The following is a 15394-nucleotide window of genomic DNA, read 5'->3' as shown; positions in this document are numbered from 1 at the left end:
TGCAGGCGCTTCAGCATCACCTGGGTGAGACAAAAGAGTCAGAGAAACTGGGGGACCTGTCTTGCCACAGCAGAGAGGGGACTGTCAGAGAAACTAAGATGGCACTGAGCAGTGGGACTAGCCTTTCGGACCACAGTGTCAAGCGCTCTGTCCACATCCCCAGGCGATGGCCACGGAAACCTGCTGTGCACCACCAACAGCAGTCCGCTGAGCCCCTAGAGATGCTGGAGAAATGGCACTCCTGCAGTTATGGACATTTCATACACTTTGACAAAGCGGAACATTTGGCCTGTGCCTACAGCCCTTCTGCAATCTTTTGCAGCACATAAAATGAGGAAAATAACCCCTTGCCTCACCACCCAAGAGTTACAGGATCTTACAGAGACTTCCAAAAGAAAATCCAGCTATTTCAAATAACTGTCCCCTGCGGGAGCCTTAACAAGTTAACTTATACCAATGCAATTTTTGTCTTTTGGAAAACTCAAGGCATTGCTCTGCCATTCTCAAAAGCGAGAAGCTGTGCGGGAAAAGCTCCTACTCCTACATGGCATCCATCTGGTGATGGAGTGAAAATGGCACAGGGAGAACTGGGCAAGAGCCCCAGTACTCCTCCAGAATCCTTTACTTCTCTGGCAATAATCAGTCAGGCAAGGGCCATCTTCTCAGCTTCCATTCAAGATCCCGCTGCACAATTTTATCAGATGAAAAGGAAACCCTGTGAGGTCATGCTTGTCTTCTTTCAGGTGATGATCACAAAAGTAACGTTTTTCGTCACCAAAATCTCTCTCCAGTGCAATCAGCTCAAAACATTTTGATTTCTTCAACACAGCTAACAGTGCTTCTCCATGAACTGGTAAATTATTCCACAACTGCTTTATTTTGCCTCATCACCACTCCCACTCATCAGCCAGGTAGCAATGCTCCATTTCTTGGCTCACAAAACGCTTCAGATGCACGATATCATTGGCAATGCGCAATCAGGGAAAAGAATTACTGCTTTTTTCTCATCTTCGGAATCCTGTTTTCAAGGCTGTGCTATCCTGCCTGGGAAAGCAAACCAGCACCTTTCAGCTGGCCATATGAAGTCCTTTGACTGATGAGCAAGAAAGACGGTACTGCAATTTTCTTCCATCCAGAAGATCACCTCCTATCCCTACAAAGATTTATGTGCTCTGCCTTGGCCTGCCAGCAGTACCTGCTTTGGGTATGGAAGACCAAGAAAACCTGGAGCTACATCCAAAGAGGCAGAGAAAGAACTGGACGTGCTCGTCCAGCTGGCTGGCTCCCCAGGGCCGCAGGACAGCCCCTCGCAGCTTCTGAGCACGTTGTGTTGCTGCAAAAGCCTGCAAGGCAGCAGGTTAGCCTGACGGCATGAATGCCTGCAACAGTGCTAGGGATCCAGGCGATTGCTTCCAGCCTAAGCGTAAGTCAATTTCATGAATATTTTTCAACTCCTTTTGTCTACAGAGAAAAGGCTTTGTGTCTGCAGAGCTGGCTGCTTATTATTGCAGTGGAAGCCATTCAGTGCCCAGGAGCTACAGTTAATTTGGGGATGAAGAACATCTGGCTGAATTGTATGCAAATATGCACAGCCAAAAAGGCCGTGAGAAACAGCATCCCCCTTTCAGCCCACAGCTATAGATTTTGACAATGGCAATGGGACATGGGGGATGCAGCACAGAGACTGGTTATAGAGAGGAGAGCCATGGCTTGTGTCTCTGGTAAGTTTCCTTTGGACATTAACTTCTTTTCTTCCTGGAAATGTTGTCCAGGCAGAATTTGAGGTCTTTGACATTTGTGTGGGATGTTGAATGCCTGTAGACTGGAGACCTCATGCCAGTACCTGTAGTGCATGTCGATTCATCTCAGATTAAGTCCCGATCAGCTTTTGATCCAAGACTTGTGAGATGCGGCGATTCACTGCTTTAGGTTACCTGCTTCTCACGTGGCCATTTGTATCCATGCGATTTCTCCAAAGAGAAATATGGCAGCCCCACTTTACAGCCAGCTAGCTGGGAGCTGAACAAGTGATCCAGTCTTCCCTTCATGCCAGCAAGGAGCAGTGAAGTGAAGCAGTGGGGTGCAGTGCTGGAAGAGAGGCTCCGGCTTCACCGCTAAAATCCTGCGGCCCTTTTCTCAAGGGAAGCAATAACCCTGCTAACAAGGCCAGATGCCAATTTAGAGAATTAAATTCTCCCTACCCAAATTCCTCTTGTTTCATGCGGGTATGGTGCTCTTTACTTCCTACATGAGAACCTAAGTTTGGAAAGGGTCTCCTGGAGCCCTGGAGCCCACTCCTCCTCTTGCTGGCAGCCGACAATATACAATATATCCCCTTTCACAGGCTGGTCAAGCTCGCTCCTAGGAATAATTTGTTTTAGCCATAATTGGAGGCCGATCTTGAAGCCCTGATCTGCAGTAGTTAGAAACTTGCTGTTTTAAACAGGGGACTGCCGGCACGCACTATTAAACACTGGCTATGCTCCATCCCAGAGGTGGCTGCATTTCAATAGCTGGCCAAGCCGAGGGCCAAACTCCAAGTGCCAAGAACCCTGGGACAGCCAGGGAGAAAAGGAGACGATGAGGCCTTCCTGCGGGCTGGCTGCAAAGGGGGAATCGAGCGGAGGATCGCTGGGCAGGTGGGACAAGCTTCTTGCCTTGGTCCCTGGTCCACCAGCAGCGCTGAGCTCCCCAGGAGGCCCAGAAAAGGGACTCATCACTGCTCCAGGAGAGCTGCAGTCTGCAGTAGTCCCAGCCTGGCCCAGAGACCCGGCAGGATCATCCCTGGTCCTCCACGTGTGGAAAACTTTACAAGCAGGTGTCGGTGCCCAGAAAACTGTTCTATTGCTCACCCCTGGTGGTGCCCAAACTCTGGAGGGCAGGTGTCTTTCATGGTAAAATTCCCTGGTTATCAAAGGTTCATCTCTGCATGTGCTTGGAGCTGTCCTTGTCCTGCATTCTCTTGGGCACAAGTAAAACCTAAGCTCAGGTTTCCCATTTTTACCTGAATCCACGCCACACTGAACTATCAGCCACCAAAACCTGGGATTTTTAGGTTCCTACATCATATCATTGACTCTGCCCTGACTTAATTTACTTTGTGTCATTATATTTTCCCTAGAAATCCTCATTTTTGTGCTTATGAAATAAGGCCCCCCGTATTTTACAAAATTCATGGACACAATGCAAAGAGCTGTGCTGCGTCTGGCCATCACCCCCATCACTCCCTGGGTAAACAGGCTCTCCTTCACATGCAGCACCTTTGCAGAGAGCCCAGTAAGGAGCATTTTCCCAAGGACAAAGTGATCAGGAAGATGCTGTTAAAGAGTGTTTTTTTTTTTTCTTCTTCCTTCAAAATGTACTTCTACAAATTGTAGAGATGGGACAAGGTATGAAAATGTACTTCTGCAACTGTGCCCTCACCTGTCCCGTGCACTACTGAACAGGACCAGCCAGGACCAGAGCAATGTAGATTTACCTTCAGTTAATGATGCCAATGGTAAGTTTAAAACCAAGCTTATTTAGGCCTAAAAGGCAAAAAGTGGGCAAAAGCTCCTAGGCTACAGCAAATTGTTCCTACCACCCAAAATTAGGGTACCAAAACAAAATCCACTGAGTACCTTTAACTCCTGTTTGTGTCACCAAGTGTTAAAATTGCTCGCTGTCTGTCAGGGTCAAACTTGTGAGGAGCAAGACAATACTTAAGTTTTGGTCTACAGAGTTAATTTCAGGTAGAACCAGTAGGGCTGGTGTGCAAACCGTTGGGGAACAGAGGCGGGCTGCATGCAGTAACAGTGCAAGGCAAGGCACTGGAAGGTTTCTCTGCTACAGAAAGCACATGAGATCAATAAAATGCTCAGTAAGACACACACACGCACACCCCACAGTAAAAGAGTGGTATGAGATGTTTCAAATGTCAGCAGAGTGGTAGAGTTTGTTGCTGGAAAACAGTCGAGCTGCAAATACACCTCTCCTATTAATAGCAAATAGCAACAATGGCTGAAGTCTCAAAGTGATTTATTAGCCGTATTCTGAATAGATGAACACTCAAATAAGTTACTAATTTACTAAAATCTTGTCAAGGAGACTCTGCTTCAGTAGGTCCTTTTATCCCGGAGCTTGTCTAAATGGGGACACTCAGGCGAGCTAATCTGAATTGACCACAGATGGGAATTTAAAGTGAATGAGATAATTGCATTGCAGAGTGGACAGTCACCCTCACTCTCAGTTAAAGAACCAACATCTGCTAAGGGCCCCTTCTAGATGAGCTTTTAACACTGATCCCTAGTCCAGGAGAGTTTTAAGATTAGCTTGTAAAGGAAGAAATATTAATATGATCCAAAATATGGGAGGGAAGATGGCCTTTTACACGTGCTAATAAAAATGGCATTCCTGTCTGAGCACAACGCTGAAAGAGTTTATTTCTGCATCTTGTTTACTTAGATCAGATTATATTTGGCTGGTGAATCAGTTCTGATTTCTTTTGCAGTAATGTGGCTGAAGGGTTACACCCTGGAAAACCACAAAAATACCCTGGGTTTGTGGCACATTTGTAAGATCCAGGCTAAAACTTGGCCTTAGCCTTTCTCTTAAAACACTGATAATGTAAGGTCGGCATTTAGAGGTTCCTGCCTAGGTTAAATGAGCCACTGCTGTGAAACAATTCACTAAATTGAGCATGGCGAGAGTCTTCAGCGACCTCTCTGCATGCAGCTGATCCAAAATTATTCCCTGACAGGGAAGGAGTTTGTTTTCCCTTTCACAGTGGTGCAAGCCTGACCCCTCTGCCTGGCAGGTGCCTGAGGCTTGCTGGATACCCGGGCTGGCTATAATGGGGTTTTCTCCTCCTTCCTGCCCATGTGGGAAGGGGACAGCCTGGCCGTATGTGTGGAACCACAGGAGCTCTGAGTACACGCTTACCTGTAAGCACGTGCTTACTTCCAATGACAAAACCTTTAAGACCCAAAACCAGGGCTTTGGGTTCCTGAAAGGAACTGCCAAGTCCTTGGAGGGCAGAGGAAATGCAAAAGGTCTGATTTTTCTTTTCTTAAAGAAGCACACAGTAAAAAATGAAGCAGATATACCTTTGCTCCAAATTAACACATAGGACTTGCTAAAAAGAGGCCACAACCCCCTGAGTACAATGAGATTCTGCCTCTGCTGCCCTGAAATGGGTCTTGCAGGCACCAGAAATGTGGATCATAGAATCATAAAGGTTGGAAGAGACCTTCAAGATCATCTGGTCCAACCATCACCCTTCCACCAATGTCACCCACCAAACCATGTCCCTAAGTACCAGGTCCAACCTTTCCTTGGACTCCCCCAGGGACAGTGACGCCACCACCTCCCTGGGCTGCCTGCACCTTGCAGACAGTGAAAAGCAGGGACCACCAGCCCAGGTCTGCTGAGCTCTGATGCTCTTTTGGGGTGAGCAGCCACCTCCTGAGGCCGCCCCTGAGCTTTGCAAATTACTCATCCCAAGGGATGGGCAGCAGCGACTGAGCTGCCAGCAGCAGGCAGAAACCCCTCCATCCCACAAAACGCTGCCAGATCCTGCAGGCCCTGACTCCGTGCCTGGAAATGCACATGTGGTGTTGATATGTTTGAAGTGGGAGAAAGTGGTATATAGATGGTGTGATACACAGTCTGGATCATGGGTTGTAGTTGTTACATCGCACTAAAAAGCGAAAGTTTAAAAAGAAATCCAGTAGCACTTATGGAATTTATGTTTGTGCTTTAAAGAAAACTGTGGGAACTGAGCTGCAATTAAATAATACCCTTGGACATTTCAGATGAATGCGTATTTAAAACCACTGTTTCAAGTGAAATTACTGTTTCCATATGTCTGGAATTAGGTACTGCCAGAAGTGGGAGTAAAGCACTGCATAACTCTGAACAGAACACAAAACTCCGATGTTTCTTTAGGTGAGATACATGTTGCTATTGGCAGTTAGGAGTAATTGCTGGAATGTAGCACACTGTAATAAATTAAATGCGATATTTGCTAAGCATGCACGCTTGCCATCTGGTCACCAGAAAGTTGCTGTTATTACTCTGCAGGTAAATAGAAGTGGTTTTTAAGTGCAGGGAACTGAAGTGTGCCATGTAAATAAAATCTTATAAGCTCCAGCCTTTTGGACTCAACTTTTGTTTAAATCCTGGAATAATTAAATGATCTTGACTTTTACAGCTTCTCTGTGATAACACAAACTAAGGCAATGCCAGAAGAAGGGATCCTGCAGGAACAAGCTCGGTACATAGCCTGTTTTGCAGCAGGCTACCGCAGACACACCAAACAATACCAGATTTCTGTCCTTCCTGAAGTAGGCAATGGTTTTGATATACAAGAGCCTCAGTCCTGCTGTGCCCTCACGTTGCACCAACCTGCAGAGGGATTCGCAAGGCCAGGATTTGCACAGGTTGTTGCCAGACACAGCCCTCATTCTGGGTGCTGATACATTCTTCTATTTAGCCTGCTTTTTGGGGGCAGGAGAGGATGGAGGGAGAAGAAGAGAAGATATCACTTTCTCTTGTGGGTCCCTTCAAACTCAGGATATTCTATGATTCTATGATTCTCCTGCACACCACGTGAGTTAAACCCTTTGCTAGTCGAATGGAACAACAGTGGGCCAGTCTGGCACGTCTGGAGATCCTTGTTTCTGAGCTGACAAGGGCACGACTCAGCTTCTCCTAGAGCAGGATGTCGGCCGCGTCCTGAGATGCAGCTGAGAGATGCAATTTGGTGAGCAGCTCCTTGTGTTTCTGCAGAGAGATGCTCCGAGCACGGCGAAGGTGACCCTAATAGATGGGGGTAGGGTGGGAAGCTGTGAATGGGGGATTCTTCTCAGATGTGGATGCTGATCTCCAAGGACAGGATATTCACCTCAAAACACGTTATCAGTGGAAAACGCAATAACAGCATTTATCAGCAACAATCAGTGGAAAACCGACACCCTAATTCACGAATCAGGCTTGCTCCTCTCTCTGCATGGCATCAGAGCGAGGTTTTCCTTCACCGTTCAGCCCAGTCCGTGGGATGAGGCCACTAGAGGGAGCAGCCCTGGCGGCCAGCGCTGGTCCTGGGGGACCCTGCCCAGGTGGGGACCCCACGGAGCAGCGGCCAGGCTGGGTGTCCAGCCCGGAGTGACATTACAAGTAACTCCCAGCAGGATGGGGAAGGGTTCTGCTTGTAGCACCTCCAGGTGTGCCATTTATTACCTGCTGTCTCTGCTACTGATAATATCTCGTTTTTCATGTGTATTTTTTCTCTTAGCAATTTTTTTTTTCATATTATTTCCACACGGGAGTAAGTGTGAAGCTAGTGAACACGTCTTTGGACCTTTTCAGTTCCCAAGCCCCCACCGTGTCCATGTTCATTCACCAGGTGAGGGATGAGAAGCTTTTTGGGAAAAACAGCGGGACTAGGAGCCCGGAGAAGTGAGGGGCAGGAGTGTGCTTACATTACCTGGAACACACATTGTGAAATAAATGGGGTTACGGGGAGCCTGGTGCAGCAAAATGAGCAACACAAGCCCCAAGCAGAGCAGAGGGCTGTCCCTGCAGACTCACCTCTCCTCCGGTGCAGGGGAAGGGGCTGGAGTATCTGGAGGTGCACAGGGCTCCCTTCCGCGCCACGTCGTCCTCCAGCCCGAAGGCCGCGGAGCAGTTGGCAGCAAAGTACTTGTAGGGCTTCCAGGTCTTGCCGAAGTCCTGCGAGCGCTCCAGCACCATGGCCTCCGGCCGGGGCGACTTGAAGACCAGGATTAAGTGCGTGAAGTAGAAGGCGGCCTCCAGGTCCAGCCGGATGGTCTCCTGCGGGGCGTCCGCGGCCGCCTGCCACCACGTGCGGGGCCGGTGGAAGGAGGAGTCGGCCATGGCAGCGGGGGGGTGCGCCAGCCCCGCGTGGGCCCCGCTGCAGCGACCGCAGGCGGGGGGCTTGCAGCGACGCGCGGCGTCCTCGGTGTAGGCGCAGAAGGACTCGGTGGCATGGCGCCCGCAGGCCGTCTCCGTCCGCAGCGCCCGCCCGTGGGCCAGGTTGCCCATCCGGGGGTTGCATGCCTTCTCGCACGGGCTGCCCGCCCCGGCTGTATTGCCCAGGCCTGGAAGGAAAACGAAGTGACCGTGGGATGTCTTTTGGGGCCCTGCCACCCACCCCGAGGCTGTGCCGCACTCAACCACCCGCCACCCGGGCACAGCTACGTCCCTGGTGCCCATCAACCCCACAGGAGATGCACCACCACATAGCACTCTCCTTGCAGCTTAGCACATCTAAAACAGCAAAACAAAGCAAAAAAAAAAAATGCAACCCCACCCTCAGGGCTTCCCTGTGCTTGGGAAAATCCCTAGCAAGAATTGTAAAGGGATGAGAAGGGAGAGAGAGAGGGCGGGAGGAGGACGCCTGCACCTCACCCTCCTGTCTCAGGCAGCTGGGCAGGGACAGGGAGGAGGCCCTCAGGGACAGCAGCCACCCGTCACCAAGGCCCTGGAGGGGACCCAGGCGGTGCTGGGGATGGGGAGCAAGGCAGAAGAAAGGTGGCACGCTTCTGCTGCACGTGTTGTGCCCCATCTCACCATGGCACATCAGGTGTCGGGGCACGGGAGCTGCTGCGAGCATCTCCTTTAAACGGTGACCCCAAATCCTCACCCCCATTTCCCTCCCCTCCTTTCCTACCCCAGATCTCCCTACAGCCCCAGTCTGCTGCACAGGTTGAATCGACACGCTGCTGAAGTTTGGGAAGCCTGTCACCAATGTGTGTAAAGCAGGACTTGGGGGGGGGGGGAGGAATAAATCTTTGGTTGAAATGATGCTGGCAAGCTGCCTCGCAGCTGAGTCTCTGTGGGCTGTGTTCAGGTTTCTCTGGAAGCCTTGTCGGTTTAAAGATCACAGTCAGAGAGTCGAAGGAAAACAAAATCACTGTGGGGTTCGGAGTGAAACCCTCTGCACAGCAACCCTCCTGGTTCGGGAACGCTTGATGAGGGGCTCTCCACCTCTTCATTAATAAATGTAGCAGGAGGCCAAGGCTTTATTTTATGAACCACAACTGTTTAATATATTCAAAAAAAAAAGAAGAAGAAGAAGAAGCTCTGATGACTTGGATGCAGGCAGGCCAAAACATCTGAAGTGCATAATGTCTTCTTTATCACTGGGCCAATCATACATAATCAGCTTTGTGCACCAATTACTATGGCTTCTTCTTGGCATTTTTGTTATGTCCAAAGGTCGTTTCAGTTTAGCATCCAATAAATCCTTTATTCGGGCTTTATTCAGCCTTTGTCTACAGTGTCATAGTTGCAATTAAGCTATATTATGCACTAGCAAAGACTAAGCCTTCAGAGCCTGACAGATTTCCCTGCTCCTTCTGCTCCTTAAGAAGAAACACCCTGGAAACAACACATTTTTACCACCATCGATCTATACAGGTTTTCTGTGCCGATTATTCAGAACAGATGTGGACCGCTGCTTGTTATGCACCCATCACAAAGCAATCCTGATTACAGTCTCTGGACTTCACCAGGTAAAAAGTCTCGGGAAGTTTTTAGTGAGCAGAAAAGGCTCAGTGAAGTTAGCTTCCTACAGAGACAGAAGCGCCACGTGTAGAAGTGTATCTGAGATGATCTGTATTAACTGTGCAGCACACACCTACTCCAGAAAAGTACACAAGCGTAACTGTAAAATTCACGTAATGTCCCTTACATCTCCCGAAGACACTTTTCAAAGCCTCGTGTAAACACTAACTAACCTACACAGCTCTCCGGAGGGTTAGGCAAGTGTGTGCTATTATCATGTTATCAGGCTTGCCGCAAGTTGGCCTAATTTATGTGTTTGGCTGCTTTCCTAGATTCTTTGGCTACACGTAACGCAGCACAGCTAGCCGCTAAACAAATAGGTGAGCTTTTGCTGCGGTTCCCCGAGCCGTGGGATCGTAAGGTGGGCTCGGGAAGAGGCAAACACAGCAGGGCTCAGCCAGCACCCTGAGCCAGGTCCAGGTTATTGCTTGAGTTCGACAAGCACCAATTACTGTCCCGAGGAGGCAGTGGGGAGGACCTGGCTAGTGGGAGGGTCCCTGGGGCCCCTGGTGGTGCCAGGGCTCAGGGTGGCTGTCCCTGTGGGTGGCTGTCCCTGTGGTGGCTGTCCCCAGGGCAGGGGCAAGGCTGTGCCAGGGGGGCTGGCTACCGAATTCCCATGCAAGACGCTGGGAGCTGAAGGTACTCGGCTGCCCCCAGCAGCATTCAGCTCCTGGTACCCTCCGGCCCCGGTCACTGACTGGAGCCGCCTTCGGGCCAGGCACAGAGGGAGGGTCCCTTCCTCACCTGCGGCCAGATTTGGGGCCAGGGACCTCGGCTTCAGCAGGATTTGGGGAAGGCTGCTGGCACGCAGACCCTGCTGCTCATCACCGGGGCAGGAAGGGGGGAAAGGAAACCCCCTCTAAAGGGTGTTTGTTTTCACTTGAATTAGAGTCGCGTGACGGACGCAGAGCACCGCATGCTATGGAAAGTGACAGCTTTCCAGTTTAGTGCTGCATGCAAGAGGAATTGGCAGAAAGACAGATGAGAGCGTAAAGGTTTCCACGTTGTGAGCCACGAGCTCATGACTGCTCTGCCACAGCCCCGGCGCAGTGCTTTTCCTTACTTGCACTAAAAGCATCTGCCCAACTAAATACCCCGTTCTCTGTCCTGTGCGTGCTGCTGGACTGGGATCTTCCGTAAGGAGCAAGAGCACGCAGCGAATACCATGACTCACCTGTAAAACATCCACGGAAAATCATATGCTTCCCGCTTAAGCATTTTAGCAACACTTGCCTTGTGATGTTCCACTTGCGCCCCGAGCCCGACCAAGCGCCCGCTTCCCAGCTGGGTTTCTCCTTGTGAGGAAGAGTACTGGTGCTCGGCTTGCCGACACCCCAGGGATCGCAGCACAAACCTGCACCCAATCTCCCCGTCCGAGCGGCAGGGGATCCTGCCAGGCGGGGACCCCTCTCCCCCGGGGTCCCTCTCCCCTCTCCCCATTCCCCTCCTTTCCGACGGGGCTTTCCCGGGGGGTCGCGACCCACCTGCAGCAGCAGCGCCGCCCGGCACCAGCACCGCCGGCAGGACCGGCGCCAGCACCACCAGCACCACCAGCACCACCAGCACCACCAGCAGCAGCAGCCGCCGCGTCCCGAGCCCCATCTCCGAGCCCCCGGCCGCGGCGCCGCCCGCCCCGCCGCCCCGCGGCGCTCCGGGCCCTGCGCGGCATCAGCGGGGGCCCCGCGCGGCCCCGCCGCCGCCCGCCGCGCTCCGCCGCCCGCCGCCGCCCCGCGCCCCGCCGCCGCCGCCCCGCTCCGCCCCGCGCCGCTCCGCCCCGCGCCCGTCCGATCCCGTCCGATCCCGTCCGATCCCATCCCGGCCCAGCCGCGGGGGGGGGGGGGGGGGGGGCTCGGCAGCGCCCCGGCCCTGCCCGCCCCCGCGGAGCGGTTCGGGGTCTTCAGGGGAGGGAGGGCGGAGAGGTCCTGAGCGCGAACTTGGCTGCTCGGGGCCGCACCGCCGCCGAAACGCTCCCCGGGAGGTGCTGAGGCTGTAAGCTGCTGGTAGCAGCCGGCCGTCTGACCCGCGGGGCTGCGCTATCTCTGTGTCTGTACCCTCAAAGGTGCAGGTTGGCCGATCTCGGTCAGCTTTCTGATTTTTCAGGGCGAGCTTGCGTACCGCAGAGGCGTTTCGCTGGCATTGCTGCGGTCATTTGCTCTGCTCCGCGGGCGAGCACAAGCCCTGTGCGCGTCTAGGCAGCGCCTTCCAGCCCCCGGCACATGCCGGGACCCCGCGGCCGCTGGCGGGGCCTTGTCCCCGAGCGATCGCTGCTGAGCCAACACGTTCGGCACCAGCAGCAGCTGGGGTCTGCGAGCACGGGGGAGCAGTTGTCTGGGCAGGAGGAGTGGGAGATGCTGGGGAGGAGAAGAAAAGGCTGGCAGGGGCAGGGCAAGCTCTGGAGAAGGCCCCGGGCAGGAGGACAAGAGATTGCACTGGACAAATGCCCGACAGAGTCCTGAGAGAGGAGACAGGCAGTGGTGTCAGTGGATGGAGAGGGAGAGTGCGATTGTACCCAGTCTTGATTTAGAAATGAGTGGGAAGAGCAGCAGCCAGTGATGGGAAAATGGGGGGAGAGAGGCTATGTGCTGGGCAAGGAATCGCTGGGACAGGAGGAAGAGGTCAGAACACGCTTACAGCAGAGGCAGAGGAGGGGGATTTTGTGTTGCTGGATTGGACCAGTTGCTTGGACAGTGGGAGCGAATAAAGGAAAAATTCCAGATGACCGCAGGCAGGACATCCAAAAATCGGCCTTAGCGTGCAAGGTCAGCTGCCCTCACCTTGCTCCTTCCAGATGTCACTGGCTCACAGGCCTTGGTGCTCAAAAAAGCCAAACAACAGGGTTGCACCTTCTTTCCTGCCCAGCAGCTCTGCAGCCTGGTAAGGCCTGCTTGTGCTTCTGGCTGAGTTTGTGCTTCCCCTTGGCAGCACTGATCCTCCTGGCCCTTTAGCTGCAGGAGCAGGGCAGGTCCCATGGCAGCTGGACAAACACAGCCCTGGTGGTGGCTCAGTAAATGCCTGCCATGGAGCTGTGCGAGGCCTCGAGCTGCGGGCACCTCCCCAGGGCAGGCGTGGGCAGCTGCGGCTTCGCAGAGCTGGTGGAGGCTCAGCAGAGGGTAGGAAGCCCACACGGATGTTTCAGCATGGTTTTGTTTTCTCTGTCCATCAGCATTGTCTCTTGAGGTGCTAGAAGAGGAAATCACAAAATCATGAGGACCAGAGTATTTGCCTCCCTCCAAAACTCCTTCAGGATTGGAGGCTTATGGGTTTTTCATCCTGTTCTGCTGGTTCAGTAAAAACGTGATTTTTCCAGCTGTCATTCATCTGCAAGGTGGTTGCAGGTAGGCAGGCAGATGAAAAAAAAACAGAACCAAACAAACAGAAATATGAAGATCAGCTCTCTTTGGTGTTTGTGTCTCCTGACTGCACTAACCAACTGTTTAAAGAGCGATGATTTTCCCTGAATGTACATGTCCCAGGAAGAAGGGGTGATGGCTCAGAGCTTGCAGGAGTTCCCTCAGAGGTCCTTCGGGGTCCCACCTCTAAAGGAAGCCCTTCAGCCTTTTCCATCAGGGCAAAATCCTGGGCCCTGAATCAGGTGGCGTGAGAGGAGCCTCCACACATTTCTTCCCCCAAGTCTCCTGCCCAGGGTAGGGATGATCTGGGACTGGCATTTTAAATTCAACATGCAAAGCTAATTTTAGAAGCAAAACATGGATGGAATACCTCACCCCCTGCCTGGCCAGACCAGGCTGGCCTATGCTTTTGTCATAAAAACGTCAAAAATTCAAAAGATCAGATTTACTTTTAACTAGAGGCTTGTTCAAAGATCACCATTTTGTATACTGGCACCTGTGTAAGTATGCAGGACTCCTGTTACAGTTTAACAGGAGGCCCTCGGGGCAGATGCAGCCCTTCGGGTATGTCTGGCTATTTTAAGTGGTGTCACATGTGCCAACTTGTGTCCGCCCGTGCACGCACAGCTCCCCCGAGGGCCGGGCATGGCCCCTTCACTGTGTGCCAGGAGCAGAGGGGTTACCCCGCGGAGCATCACCCCGTGGTGAGGAAGATGAGGGACCAGGTCCGAGAGATGGGGCCAAAGAGCTCTGGATCACCGGTGTGAAGTGTGTTGTGCTGTGCTGTGCACAGACAGCCACCACAGACCTGTACAGGGTCCTTCCCCATGGCAGCTACAGCTTGCTCTGTATCCTTTTTGCTGATCTGTTCTGTCTTTTACCAGTGTTCCTGGTGTCCAATGTTAGGTATCAGGGTGGTGGAGGTGGTATGTTTCTGGCCCTTTGCTCTACCACGTGTGAGATGGTGATGGTCTGTCTCGATGAGTGGCCACTGGATCAGCAAAAAGGGTCCTTTTGGCTTCAGAGAAAATGTGGCTCATCCAGATCTGGTGGCTCTTGTTTTCAGGACATGATCCGCTCCTCCCTTCCAGAAGAGGTGTTCCTGTACCACATACATGATTTAAACATGTCAAAAGAGCTTTGTTGAAAGGAATCAAAATTGATTTGTTTAAAGAAAAAATGTGGTCTTCATTCAAAGTCCACTGAAGTCAATGGAAGTTGACATCTGATTAGGGGATTTTGGATGGGGGCTGAAGCCACCTTCCTCTCATCTGTTTTTGTACCATGTCATTAATCCGTTCTGTTAAAACCTGCTAATAAGTCTTGCACATTTCCTTTTTTTTTTTAAATCCAAATGAGTAATGAAAACATTTCACTGACCCATCATATTTTGAAGCAGCTTGATTCCTAAGTTTTCTGCATGAAAATAAAGCAAAGGATAATCTGGAGTTACAATTACTGATTAAAGCTTCATATTCTCTTGCTTAAGTTACTGTTAAAGCTGAGTTCTGCTATAGGGCAGCACTCTACAGGAGAATGAAGAAGGTGAGGGAACCAAAGTGCTGTTTCACTGTGCCCAAGGATCAACTTCTCTGAGCCAAGTGTTTTGCATGCTGGACCAGCGTGCATGCAGGAATGAGAGCACTTGCACGGGATTTAGTGTAATTGGAAGTCAAGTCACAGAAGCATCATGGCAGTGGTAGCACCATTCTTCAGAAGCCTGTAATAAGGATGGAAAGCACCCCATTTCTGCCCCCCACAGGGAAGAATTCAAAGGATCAGAAGGGAACCTGGAAAAGGGAGGAAGAAGAAGTCCTGGAGGCACTCACTGCAGCCCAGTCTATGTGGGAGCAAAGCTGAGACAACCACCGCCACTTGGGTAGACTTCTGCATGTTGCTTGTAACAGTAACTCCCTTTATTGAGCACACACAAATCCACTTACTGTGTGGTCTGCTGAAGATTTGAACCCTTTTCCCTCTGATTATAGCATCAATCCTTAGTGAGGAGAAAGGTCCCCCTATGCAAGTCAAAGGGATCCCGTGCTCCAGCAAGGGTTCCTCACCTGGTCGCAAAATCAGGCATCCCCCTCGCTGTGCTCTCTTCAGGTTCATGGGAGCGAAGAGAGGGCCAGGGCTTGTTCTGGTGTCGTGAAGGTCCAGTAGCTGCTACATCTCTCTGACTAACAGCACCAAAATGCCTCCGACAGGGCTCTAGGAAGGTGCCTTTTAGGCTCTGTCATCCTTCTGGAAGCAAGGGTTGAGTGGGCATTTTATTCTCCAAACTGCAGCCGTTTGAAAACCACATCAATTATTTCTCACGTGCAGCTGTTTTTTATCCACAAGCTATGGCTCCAGGCATTTTGAGTTTTTTTCTCCCCTCTCTCTCCCTCTCCTCTTACCATACATTTTGAACAAGCAGGAATGAAGGGAAACCAGCTAATCTGCACATGTTCCTTTTACAGGGGATTCAGGAGAAA

The 15394-nt window shown here is 51.6% G+C and overlaps 1 protein-coding gene across 2 annotated transcripts in view; it reads right to left on the bottom strand.

The window, feature by feature from the left end:
• NTN4 (netrin 4) overlaps positions 1-11212 on the bottom strand; it is a 38665-nt gene extending 27453 nt beyond the window's left edge. The window contains exons 1-2 of one of the 2 annotated variants that reach the window (XM_035551744.2): positions 11052-11212; positions 7570-8099 (exon numbers count right to left, since the gene is read on the bottom strand). In XM_035551744.2, coding sequence (XP_035407637.1) covers positions 7570-8099; positions 11052-11169 — 648 coding nt within the window. In that variant the 5' untranslated portion in view covers positions 11170-11212. The remainder of the gene's footprint in view (positions 1-7569; positions 8100-11051) is intronic. The other variant, XM_035551745.2, reaches the window with a different exon arrangement.
• Positions 11213-15394: the final 4182 nt, after the last annotated feature.

The sequence above is a fragment of the Cygnus atratus genome, chromosome 1, assembly GCF_013377495.2.
Source record: "Cygnus atratus isolate AKBS03 ecotype Queensland, Australia chromosome 1, CAtr_DNAZoo_HiC_assembly, whole genome shotgun sequence".
NCBI classification, from domain to species: Eukaryota; Metazoa; Chordata; class Aves; order Anseriformes; family Anatidae; genus Cygnus; species Cygnus atratus.
The sequence above is the reverse complement of the archived record's forward strand: the minus strand, read 5'-3'. Positions and strand labels throughout refer to the sequence as shown.